Source organism: Morchella sextelata (assembly GCF_020137385.1).
Source record: "Morchella sextelata strain SCLS chromosome Unknown scls_25, whole genome shotgun sequence".
Classification (NCBI taxonomy): Eukaryota; Fungi; Ascomycota; class Pezizomycetes; order Pezizales; family Morchellaceae; genus Morchella; species Morchella sextelata.
In genome coordinates, this window is record NW_025408640.1 from 770,700 (window position 1) to 783,958 (window position 13,259).

At 47.0% G+C, this 13,259-nt stretch overlaps 2 protein-coding genes across 2 annotated transcripts; one reads left to right on the forward strand and one right to left on the reverse strand.

The window, feature by feature from the left end:
* Positions 1–3,934: 3,934 nt before the first annotated feature.
* On the reverse strand, positions 3,935–6,114 carry H6S33_008153 (uncharacterized protein; the record flags this gene model as incomplete). Its single annotated transcript, XM_044839508.1, has 4 exons — positions 3,935–4,207; positions 4,597–4,991; positions 5,031–5,919; positions 5,947–6,114. 4 exons carry the CDS (start codon positions 6,112–6,114, stop codon positions 3,935–3,937), a joined length of 1,725 nt encoding a protein of 574 aa, XP_044688344.1.
* Positions 6,115–10,693: 4,579 nt separating this feature from the next.
* On the forward strand, positions 10,694–12,228 carry H6S33_008154 (uncharacterized protein; the record flags this gene model as incomplete). The annotated part of the gene is made up of 4 exons (XM_044839509.1): positions 10,694–11,032; positions 11,131–11,734; positions 11,817–11,902; positions 11,956–12,228. 4 exons carry the CDS (start codon positions 10,694–10,696, stop codon positions 12,226–12,228), a joined length of 1,302 nt encoding a protein of 433 aa, XP_044688345.1.
* Positions 12,229–13,259: the final 1,031 nt, after the last annotated feature.

The following is a 13,259-nucleotide window of genomic DNA, read 5'->3' on the forward strand; positions in this document are numbered from 1 at the left end:
CACTGAAGCCCATGAATGCAGTGTGTGACATTTTTGCATAGAAGAGTTACGAATCGATGGTGCCCTTGAGATAATGAAGGACGCGATAGATTGCAGCTGGATGAGCTTTAGTAGGACAGGAGGAAAATTGCGAGAGCATGGTAACAGTGTAGGCGAGGTCCAGTCTGGTACCGATTACTGCATACATTAATGAACCGATTATCGATCGATAGATTGCTGGATCGTCGATTTACTCCGTTTATTTTCCCATTTGTAGGTGAACATTACTGTCGATGAGTATTGCCACAGTTCTAAATGTATGGAAACTGTATTTGATAGGTATATAGTTGAGATAAGGTTCCTGTTATAGGATGACGTCAGTCTTAGTTTGGATCAGGTGGATCCCGAGTGCCCAGTTGGCTGTGCCAGTTTCCATCATTTTGAATTCTGCGTGGACTTGGAGGCTGACTCAGTTTTTAGGTTCAATAGACCAGTAGAAAGTAATGATATAGTCCACATAGATAGCGATGATAACTTGCCCTCTTTTGTGGATAAAAATACAAGGGTTGAAATCTGTCTTTTTGAATCTCATTCTGATTAGCATTTTGGAGATACTAGCATTGCATTCCTGGAATAATTGCTTGAGGCTGTAGATGCATATGATCAGTCTGCATACTTTGCCGGAAGTAGGGTTGCCAGTTGGAGATTTCATGTAGATTTCTTCGTGGAGTTTGCAGTATGGGAAAGCACTAGTAACGTCCATCTGATTGCATTGGCCTCGAGCTTGGAGACAGTGAGCAAGAAGTAGTCTAATGGATTTGTATCAGTTAATGAGGGCGTAGATTTGATCGAAATCTTGACCGGGTAGCTGTGAGAAACCTTTTACGATAAGTCGGGATTTGTACCGAATAGGGTTGCCATCAGGACTGAGTTTAATTTTTATACCCATTTGCAGTCGATCAGCTTTCGGTGATCTGATGTGTCAATCAGATTCTAAGTATTCATCAGCAAACCTGCAGCTTTCACTGGACATCTGGAGTGCTCAGGATACTGAGGGTGTTCGGTAGGTATCTCAACTCTTCAGAGATACAGCAAGCACTCCTAGCGAGTTCTGGCATATGGTTGTCCACCCCAGCACAAACTAGTCTGCCCAACACGCCTCTATATACAATCCTAGTGCTCAGCACAACTCAGATATCAGTGCAGTCACCAGAGAATATCAGTTGCTCTCTGGTATATCCTGAATGCTCCTGGAGCACTCCCGACTGCTACAGCGGGCCTTGGGATAGAAGGATTGCCCTAAATCCTCCTGACCTTGTCGGATCGGACGCTTTGAACCCTGGCTCATACCCAACATACTGATTTCTATATGTTGGTACCCCATTCTCTTCAGACATACACCTCTCTACTGTCCCGGCCTCTGGTATTAAAATTCCCCCATGAGATTACCAGAACATCACTCGCACGACGATCTCTACTGCTTATAGAGCAACCACGACTGCAATTTTAGAATTGGTGCATTCAACACCATGATTCTCTACCTAATACTAAAACAATACACTATTTAACACCCTAACTAACCCTAATACAATATACGGAAAAGAACAAATCCACCACTATCTCCCTTAGCTGTAACGAGGGTCTCTTCTAAGAGAAAATAGAATACGATAGAATAGAAACAGCCGTGCAAGATAGACAATCAGGTTGCAGATTATTCAAAGATACTATCGCTAGAACTCAATAATCTTTAAGGGTTCTGCTACCGATAAGAACTTGATTTTTCTTCCTGATGAAGACTGGAGAGAATAGGACTGAAGGGCGGGAATGAGCCTGAGTATTTATACTCCGAAGGCCTCTATACTCTGCTCCTAACTTCCTTACTAAGTTCTGGTAGGGCCTTTCTTTGGTCCGGAAACAATGCCACTGCTACCCCGCTTTTCTCCAAGTGTCAGCAAGTGTTTCCGATACCCGAGGCAATCGCCCTTATTCAAAGCCTTTGTAACACCTGCAGCCTTGTTTGCCACACAACCGGGGCATGCATGAATGAGCTGCCGCTCAGGTGTAAGCTTAATCATTGCTGTAGAGCTTTCGCTTATTGTAGAATTCCCTAGCATAGTCCCTGAACTTCGGCGGACTTACAATGCTCGGAAGATACAGAGGATCACCGGGCAATTAGAGCTTCACTCTGGCAGCCCTTCTAATCACTGGTGAGATATAGACTCATCGGGCATTGCTCCCATAAATAGACCTCCTTCCTAGCGTCCGGAATGTAGTTACTCAAACACCTGGTAGCTAACCACACTGCTGGTACTTGAATATCACCGTGCAACTGGCTTCTAGCAATAACTCTCAGCATGTAACCGGGCTCTGTTTGTACTCATACACCAGCCAGTTGAAATGGCTCCATTACACTACTCCCCTCTTCCAGGATCTTGGTATCCGAGATCTATAACCATTCTATTACCATCCATTGTATGTGAAAAGAAATTCCCTGATATGCAAGGAATGAAAACCCGAAGAAAAAACTACACCCCAACAATCCGCTTGTCCTTGAGTTTCTTGGGATACCTCATGTGGAAATCCCGAAAGGCTTCTTCAGCACTCTTCTTCAGATGCTCCCAAGGTTCCCATGTAGCATCCTCATTCTCATAACCTTTCCACAGCACTAGGTATTCCACTAGTCTCCTTTTTTATTGACCCGTCTATCAGCTACCTCTCGGACAACCCAGTTCTGTTCTCCTTCAATCTCTTCAGGTTCTGGTGGTGGAACTCTTCTCTCAGGATCTACCGGTGCTCGGTAAGGTTCCAGAAGGGAGACATGAAAGACCGGGTGGATTTCCATTTGAGGGGGAAGAGAGAGCTTGTAGGCACGGGTACCAATAGCTTCTAACACCTTAAAGGGTCCCATCTTCTTCTGATCCAGTTTTCCCAAAGGCCGCTTTGTTTGCACATTGCGCCGGTCCAACATTACTTCATCTCCGGGCTTGATTTCAGGCGGTGCCAGAGCATGAGCATCATACCACCGGGCTATCCTTAATCTAGCTTTACCCAGGCTGGCGTTCATAGCCTGCCAGATAGATTCCCATTGAGAAATCGTGACCTCGCTCGCTGGATTGTTCCATTCCACTCCCTCCTTTGGGGCCAGCCAGTTGGTCCTGGGTTCATATCCATAGTTGGCATAAAAAGCCGATACTTTGGTAGACTCAGAGACCGCCGAGTTATATGCATACTCTGCTAAAGGCAAGAGTTCTGCCCAGTCATCCTGTTGATATGAACAATAACTCCGCAAGTAATGTTCCAGGGTCTTGTTAAGTCTTTCTGTTTGGCCGTCCATTTGGGGGTGGAAGCATGTGGACATTTTCAGCTTCACATTGAGGAGACTCATGAGAGATTGCCAAAAGTGAGAGATGAACCTGCTATCTCTGTCCGACACTATGTCATCAGGTAAACCATGGAGTCTCCAAACTTCCTTCAATAACATCTTAGCCAAATCTTCCGTCTTATTGAGTGTAGGAAGAGGGATGTAGTGTGCCATCTTCGAAAAACGGTCCACTATTACCCAAATCTTTGTAAACTCATTAGATTCCGGTAATCCCACAATGAAGTCCATAGAGATGGAAGTCCATGGCCGATAGGGTATCTCCAATGGTTGAAGCATACCAAACTTCTTATAGCTTGACGTTTTATTCCTCTGGCAGCTGTCACAGCTCCGGATATATTCTTAAACTTCCTTATACATGTTGGGCCAAAAGAAGTTGTTTTTTACCCACTCTAGTGTCTTGAATTGGCCAAAATGAACAGCCACTTTAGAATTATTGGTATTGGCCAGCATTTCTATCTGAGGGTTATTGTCTTTGGGTATATACCATCTATTTTGTAGAAGATGAGATCGTCCTTAACCGACAATGTTCTGGTCCAAATCTGGTTTTCCTTCAACCAGGGAGCGGTGCAGTTCCTACCAGATACTATCATCTTTAGCAGCTACATATAGGTGCTCTAATAATGTATTCTGCAATTGATTCATCCTGACAGCCGCTAGCTTTGCAGGATCCAAAACCAATTGACCTTGCCTAAAAAAGATCTGTGGCTCCAGCTGCGGAGTTTCACCTCCCTCTCCAAGGCGGTGATCCCAGCGCCTAGATAGCACATCAGTCTTACCATTCTTTTCTCTCGGTCTGTAGACAACTTTAAAATTGTAGCCTGCGAGGTCTTCAGACCATCTAGCTTGCTTTCATGGATCGACTAGTGGATATACGGGGTTACGAAGAGTCAGATTAGTCAGAAAGGTTCCATTGGGTACTACCGGGTTCTGTTGGTTGTTAATGTATGAGTCCTGTTGGATTTGTCATCGCTGGGATTTCCTTGAGTATATTAAGGGGGGTTGTTTGTACTTTTCGTTCTTTTTCTTCTTCTTCTTTCTTTACGCAACGTCTTCTGTATCTACGCTGTTTATTGCTATACAATATTATCGTCCTCTTCTATATTCAAGAAGACCACCGCCTCGCTTCCTCCTCGTCCCGTTGACCCTTACCAACGCTAGAAACCCTTAGGACCCCTAGTGCGAGTTCCCATACCGTCCCCTATTATACTCTTTGTACCCAGCGGAATACTCCCTACTCGCTCCCTTGAGACTTGCCGCCTATTGAGAACCTTGGTAGAATTAAAATACTCCAACTTCTTGTCGTCTATAAAAACCGCGATCTCCTGCTCACAACATTTGAGCATGTGTTCCCATTTCTGGAAAAAGGCTACAATAGCTCCCATTTCCTTATCATGAATGTCATAGTTGATCTCAGCAGAGGTTAACTTCTTAGAATAGAATGCCACCAGATGTAGCTTTCCATCGTCCGCATACTGAGAGAGCACTGCTCCCTTGACAAAATCACTGGCATCTGTCTCGACCACAGTTCTCCTACTAGGGTAAAAATGAAGACGGATTGGAGCGCTTGTGAACAGCCTCTTGAGTTCTTCAAAGGCCAACTCATGTACAGCCGTCCAATACCATTTATTGTCTTTTTGCAAGAAGTCAGTTTATGGCTTGCAAACCTTACTGAAGCCTTCAATGAAGCGGCGATAGAAGTTTGCAAATCCGAGGAATGCCTGTACTGCCTTGATGTTTTCAGGGACCGGTAATTCCTTAACTGCCCCCACTTTGTCTTCTGACAGAGATAATCCCTTTTCTGAAATGTGATAGCCTAGATACTCTACTTCTCGGAGATGGAAGGATGTTTTACTGATCGAGGCACAGAGCTTACCTTCCCTAAGCTTCTGTAGTACCTTCTTGACCGGTAGCTCATGTTCCTTCTCATTTTCCGAGTAGATGAGGATATCGTCAATATAGACAAACACTCCTTCATTCAGTAGTTCCTTTAGCACATCATTGATCATTGACTGGAAGGCAGAGGGAGCATTGCATAGACCAAAAGGCATCACATTATACTGATACAGTCCATAGCGAGTTCTGAAAGCGGTTTTCCACTCATCACCTTCAGCTATCCTGATCAAATTGAAGCCGTTCTTCAGGTCTATCTCTGTGAAGATCTTGGCCTTAAACAACCTGTCTCTGAGCTCACTCATGACAGGCAGCGGGTACTTGTTTTTGACAGTGACCTTGCTCAATCCTCTATAGTCCAAACAAATCTGTAATGTCCCATCCTTCGTAGGAATGAACAGTATGGGGGCCGCAGCGGGGCTATTAGATCTAGAAATCTTTTCTGAAGACAATTCTTTGTCCACGTACTCCCGGAGGGCCTTTAACTCTGGAGCGGAACATGGGTATAGTTGACCAAATGGTGGAGGGGTACCAGGCAGGAGTTTGATCTTCAGATCATTATGAGAATGCGGCGGCATTTCCCCAATCTTCTCTTGACTGAACACATCAGCCCATTCCCGGTATATGTGGTGTATTTTCTCAGCAATATCACCTCCTTCCTCATCATGCTATACTGAAGCAACCAATTAATAGACTGTCTCTTCTTCTTCCAGCATCTGATATGGAGAGATCAGTTCAATCTTGGTGGCCGCTGGGAGACAATTCTGCTTGCAGTAGTCACTCCTCCAGCTCATGGTGTTAAGTTCCCAATTGATGTCCGGGTTATGCTTCCTAGCCCAACTAATTGGCAGGTAACCGGTCATTCCTTCTTCCAATGTAGACACCTCTCATCGAAGTATCTCCTTATGATCTCCGATAGTTATGCGGACTGGGTAAGTGTACTACTCGCCTCCTCCTATCATGATATCCCCTTAAGCATCAAACATTGTCAGAGGTCGATCCCGCCGCACTAATTGAATTCCATGTTTTCTCACAAAACTCTGGTTGAGGATAGCTCCTGTACAACCGGTGTCAAACAAGAAAGACCCTTGAGTGCATTCATCCTTTCCTTTGAGCGTCCATGATAGTCCTGCCTTCAGTATAGGTCTTTTTCCATATAATGGTAAGGAGGGAAGCCTCTGTTCCAACCTTCTTTGCTTAACAACGGGTTCTGAACTTGTTTTTCTTTGTCCTTTTAAAATAGCTAATAACTTCGGGCACTACTAAGATCAGAAGATCCTTTGGTTCTATTCTCAAGCAGTAATACAGCAGATGTATCGTGTAATAGTTTTGGTAGCGATTTGGAAGTGTCTTCGTAGCAAATATAACTTTGGTAGAGCACTGACAGACTAGCTGTTTCGGGTCTTAAACCCATCATTAGAGTGCTTGGAGCAATCAAATAGGCAGAAACACAATCATATTTTTATTTATTCAAGAGAAACATAGAAATCCAAAACCCACATAAAAGAAAACTAGTAAATATAGACTCAAACAGACACTTTTCTACCAGAGGATTTCATTGTCCGAGTCTTGCTCAGGCTGGAAAACAAAATCTTCTGTAACTTCCGGGAGTACAACAAGTGGATCCTCTGCTACAACAGCAGCTACTTTAGCCTTCTTCTGAGAGTTGGATTTACCATTCCCTCTTTCCGCTTTTGTACTCTCACTGCTGCCAATCGGACAACAGTAGGTTCCTTATACCAATAATCGGTCCATTTATGCCTATACTTGCCGCACTATTACACAAGTCAGTCTATGTACTCTACCCATAGGGAGTACCGAAAGGTCATACCTTCAAGCATAGTTCTGCTTTCCTTCTTTCTTCTAGAATATCCTCCGGGATACTCTTCAGTTCCACTGCTCTGTCCTCAGGTCCGGGGGCATTCTGAGGTACAGAGAAGCTTGCAGCTTCTCTCTTCCTCTTGGTCTGCCGGTTCTTCTCAGCAGGAGGATCTTTCTTGGTCCGAGGGGGTGCTTTCTCAGCTGCCAACCCTTGGTACCTCTCATGAGTATGACCTAACTCTCTTAGAGCAGCTATCCTCTCCATTAAGGACTTTGGCTTGGGATTGAAAATGGCCCAACTCATGCCTAGGTCCGGAAGAAAGGAATTGTTGATTTTATCATCCACCAACTGACCCTCATAGCCAGTCATCCACATCAGCTGGATGATAGTATTCAGGAAGAGGTCTATTCCTCCTCGAGCCGTATGGATAAGGGTATTCCAAGGGGCTACGGCATCATTTCTGGAGATGGCTTCGCCGAAGGCTGCTCTAAAAGCATCCACAAAGGAATCCTAATGCTTTCATCTCCAGTCCAACATCACCGGCATTCCAGCAAAATGGTTGGTGGAGGTTTGATCAATCGAATTATGGTATGCCTCATACCATCGGATCGCTTCCTCTCCTTCCATCAAGTTGCCTACATATCGAATCTTAACCTCCTCAGAGGTGAATGATAGGCTCTCAATGGAGAACACATTCTCACATTGCCAAATAAAGGTCTCCACTTGCTCCGCCTTGCCTTGGAGATTTGAGGGGGGCAGTGCCTTTGGTTCTTGTGCCCTGGAGAAGCAGAAGGGGGAGAGGCGGCTGAAGGTCGGTACTGTTGGGACATCATAGCCAACAAATCCTTTTGTTGCTTATCCAAGTTCTTCTTAAAATATCTGCACCAGCCTCCTCTGTCAACACCCTCTGGTTCCGAGCCTGAACTGTCAGAACCATCTGGATCTCCAGAAGTGGAAGCGTGGGCCGCGGGAGGTGGAAGGTTCTGGTTTCCACCACTTCCACCCTGTGCATTAGCTGGAGAGGGAGCAGCGCCCACAGCAGGAGGTACCACAGGTGCTACTGGTGCTAGGTTGCTGGCCAATAGTGAGGTTGCTGCTTGAGTGGCCCCAGACATAGTGAACCTTCCCGGGTTGTTGGCTAGTGGACTAGGAGGTCCTGAACCTGCACCTGATAAGAGCTCTCCTTCATAGTCAAAGGATCGGTCCGATCCTCCAAGGAGTGAGTGTACTTCAATGAAATGGCTGGGAGGTAAGGGAGATGCTCCCACCACTATCTGCACAATAGGGATAGCTCTCCTAGTGAATCGGTCCGGAAATGGTGCGAAGAGGCTGGTTTTTCGCTGCATCATTCTGGCAGCTGCCTTGGAGGAGGACCTGGAGTGTGGATTTGGTGCCGGAGTTCCTGGTCTACCCACCACCACCCTTCCTTCATCAAGGACTCGCTGTATTTCGGCAACAAAGTCTGGTGGAGTGGCCAGGCTTGTCCACTCAATCTCCATGGCATCAATATCCAGTTCATCTCTTTCCGCATACCTCGGGAGTTCTTCCTGGACAGAGTTGACCTCCAGCTTCATGTATTCCAGAGCTTCTGCCATAAGTGCATTCTGTGCTGCCTGGCGCTCTTGTACAAGAAGGAATGCCTGAGTGCCCCAGGTCAACTGATTCTGCAGGCTGTTTTGAAGGTAGGTCTGGAGCTCTGTGAAGAACTGTTGGAGGGAAACCTCGTCGGTATCTTGCCACGCAGACTCACTGCCAGGAATATAGGTCTGTAGAGTGGTCCTGGACTTATTGACAAGCTGTGTCTGCCCAGTGGCATCAAGCTGGAGGGGCACCGGCTGCCATTCAATCTGAAGAGGTGCATCCGGAGCCGGGGGGGTGGACATTTTTGTGTAGAGGAAGAATAATCTGAAGGTGACTTGAGCCTTAAAGATTATCTGTAACGGGGGTCTCTTCTAAGAGAAAATAGAATAAGATAGAATAGAGACGGCCGTGCAAGATAGACAATCAGGTTCCAGATTATTCAAAGATACTATCGCTAGAACTCAATAATCTTTAAGGGTTCTGCTACCCATAAGAACTTGGTTTTTCTTTCTGATGAAGACTGGAGAGTATAGGACTGAAGCGCGAGAATGACCCTGAGTACTTATACTACAAAGGCCTCTATTCTCTGCTTCTAAGTTCCTTACTAAGTTCTGGTGGGGCCTTTCTTCGGCCTGGAAACAATACCACTGCTACCCCCCTTTTTTCTAAGCGTCAGCAGGTGTTTCTGATGCCCAAGGCAAACACTCTTAGTCAAAGCCTTTGTAATACCTGCAGCCTTGGTTGCCATACAACCGGGGGTCTGCGTGAATGAGCTGCCGCTCATATATAAGCTTAATCACTGGCGAGATATAGACTCGTTAGTCATTGCTTCTATAAATAGATCCCCTTCCTAGCGCCCGGAATGTAGTTACTCTAACAGCTGGTAGCGACTTCTATTCTTCTTTCCTCCCCCTCCTCTTTGGTGTTAATGCCACAAAGTTGGCCATTAATTACTTCGTTCTGGACGCTGTCGGAACCAACCCACCCTCTTGAAACATTCGTGCATTTTCTACAAGCATCTCGGAATGCGGCAAGATTTGCAGTCAGAATTTCATCGTCCTCGCTAAAACCCTCCTCCAGTATAACTTCAATAGTTACCCTCTTTTTATCTCGATCCATTAGGGTTAGCATTTAGAATACCACTCACATTACAGGTATCTGGAAGTATCATACCATTTCTTGAAGGTTATCTTCAATTACCTCCAAGGATACCTTCTGGTTGTATTTACTTCTCCCCTTCCAAGTATTGCTCCCCCTGTTGAACGTTTCTACTCGAGTTTCGATGTCAGCTCAGCAAGCCCATATCGCTCTAGGGGCATCCGCCATTACTCCCAAGACATTCGCCATATCAATGAGGCTATCGAGCTATACTAACTCATAACACTCTCATTCTGTAACTGAAAATTATCAGGCTTCAAGTAACCCCCTATCGACTACGCTTGAATGATGTGCCAAATCGCCGTCGTTATCAGGCAAATAAGTGTAGGGGTTATCCGCTCTAGAAATTCGGAATCCCTAACCCCTCGCATTCTTACCCCATCAAAGTATTTAAAATACAATACATCGATAATTTTCGGAGCTAGAAAGCGCAGTCGGTAGGTATAGAATCTGTCAATGGTTATCCTGAGTGCTCTTTGAGTATCCATCAAACCTAGTAATGCTCTTGGGGGCTCAAGAAATGATCATTCTTCAAATGGTATTCCACTTAAGCTGCCCTTGCCTCAGGCCCGACAAGATTTTTAAGTCCACATGTCCTAGAGTTCATCAGGCACTTTTTCACCATGTATATCAAGTGGGAATAGATATGAGAGTGCAGACTTCTGACATATCGTTCTCAATTTACTGCCAGAGAACTCGTAATGCCTTTGGGGGCACTCAACTGTTTAATAATGGTGTTAAGAATCTTATGTCAGGGTAGCAAAAGACTATGGAACGGATTTATTGATTCGAATTTTTGAAACTCACCACCAAGATTTTCATTGCGACCACGTTACACGAAGCCAAAAGTCTTTAATACTTAAGCTTCAACCACCTACACAATGCCAAGCCCCACCCAGGACATGCTAAATGTCATGGATAGACTCCGCCTCGCTGAACTAGATGAGGATGTCATCTGCATCTCCAACTCCAGCGTCCTCGCTACCCAGGCTGCTGAGCTGCTCGCCCACGAAAGCACCTCCCACCTCGAGAGACTCCTATTAACCATCACCATCGGCATCGTCAACCAAAATGCGATCCTTATCCGCCGGTTGGAAGAGCTCACAGAAGAGCATGAGAAAACTGCCTCCCAACTCACCACCAACGGCAACAAAGTGGACAGGGCTCACGACCGCATCAGCACTCTTCCTAGAGCCGCCCCACCCCCACCGAGACGGCAAGTAACCACCCCCCCCAGAAACTTCCCCGCCGCACAACAGGCCCAGCGACCACCCAACCACAACCCCGCCCCCAGCAACAACCTACCAACCCCCCCCAGTCTGCTGCCAGGTCAAACAGAACCATCCCCCAGCTGCAGACCCGCTCTTATATCCAGGCTGCCCAAGACACCCTCTACCAATGGCAGCAAGTCCCCCAGAGAAGCACCCCCGCCAAGAAGCCCAACGCAAAAGAACCAGGGCGAAAAACCCTTCCCGCCGTCCAACGCCGCTTTTTCGCGACCAGACAAAAACCTGAACCCATCGAATCCCCGGAGACACTGGCCGCTGAACTATCAGTTACATTCGGAAAGTTCATGGCCTCCCAAAACCAAGTCGCCCCGGTCACCGCACTCACCGTCACCATTAACCAGAGAGGAGCCGTCACCATCCTCTCAGCCCCCACCGTCCCCTCATCAGTCTACGCCACATTCTTCGAAGCAATGACCGCAATCCTAAATAACAGGGTCAACACTGAACACAACCCCTTCAATAATTTCAGACCCGCCCCTACAGATGTGGACATTGCCATCCACGGAATCCCCCTATTCGACCGCAAGACAAAAGAGGCCCTAAATGCCAAGTTCCCCGAGATCTTCCTCCTCGCCTCCGGCATCGCCCCGATCGCAACTCGCTTCCTTCACCCCAACGACACCGAACGTAACAGTAGGAAAACATCAACCGTCGTAATCACAGTCTCAGCAACGGACACCGCCCTAATCGGCCCCTCAATCCGCATAATCTCCAGACCCCGCAAATGCACAGTCATGTGGTCCGCCTCCCCCATCACATAATGCAAGAAGTGCTACAAATTCGGACACCCTGAACAAGGCTGTAAACAAGAACACCACACTTGCCCCATCTGCGCAAAGAACCAAACCAAACAGGAACACACCTGCCCCGTCAACTGCAATGGCCGCCGCTACGATAACATCGGATGCTGCACGGCAGTACGCGCTAAATGCGTAAACTGCGATGGCGCCCACGCCTCAACCTCCAACAACTGCCCAGCTCTCACAGCCCTTATTGAGAACAATAGGCTCAAGAGACCAGCTGCACCAACCACCCCAGCCCCCGCCACCAACCAGTCAGCCACTGAATCACCCGAAGTACCCATGCCGGATGCCAACACAGCTGCCCCAACCACCCAAACCGCTTAGTTAATGAGCACCATACCCAAAGAAAACCCTTACCTACGCATCATACAACACAACTGCAATAACAGCAATAATGTTCTCATCTCCCTCTTCGCCATCCCTATGATGCAAACAGCACATGCGGTCACCATTCAGGAAACCCCACTATTCAAAGGGAAACCTTTCGCGGTTCCCGCTTTCACAGCAATATACCCCACCCCCACCTCCATCGACGACAAAATCTCTGTCTGCACCTATCTAAACAACAACTTCCTACAGAAAAACTCATTCGCAAGCCCCCCCTCCCATAGAGGAGACATTATATCCACCAACTTGTTCTGCCACACCGGGCCCAACACCCACACCACAATAACACTCAGAAACTGCTATAACAGACAGCTTAGAGATGGGTCTCGGTCAATCCACCCCCTCATGATTCTACCCACCTCCGACAACCCAGCAATCACTGTCGGGGACCTAAACATTCATAACCCCACAACCGACCCCTCTAGAAACTTCTCGGCCAGAGAACTCAGGCTCTCCGAACGATATATGGATACCGCCAGCCGAGCAGGCTACTCCATCCTCAACACCCCCGGAACCTATACGAGAATCTCCCTCAACCAAGCACATAGAAACGGAGTCATCGACATAGCTTTCTCCAACCACAGAGCTACGCCGCTTGTCAGGAAGTGGCTCCTCCTCTCCAACTCCTTGGGCTCCGACCATAGGATCATAGCCATCTCACTGGCCCTCTCAAACACAGACTTCGCCCCCTTCACCACCCCAAACTGGGCGCTAACCAACTGGAACCTACTCTTACCCGCTCTCCAAGACACCCACATCTCCGCCTGCGATACTCCCGCCATGCTGGATGACTGGTTCGATAAATTACTTACCCTCATCACGGACATGGTTAAGCAACACACGCCCCCAAAAACCATCTCAAAAGGGTCAAAGAAATGGTGGACTCCGGACCTTTCCCAGCTCCGAACCATCTTTCACTCAGTACATAGAGCGTTTAGAAAAGGCAGAGTCCCCCCCCCAGAGATGAC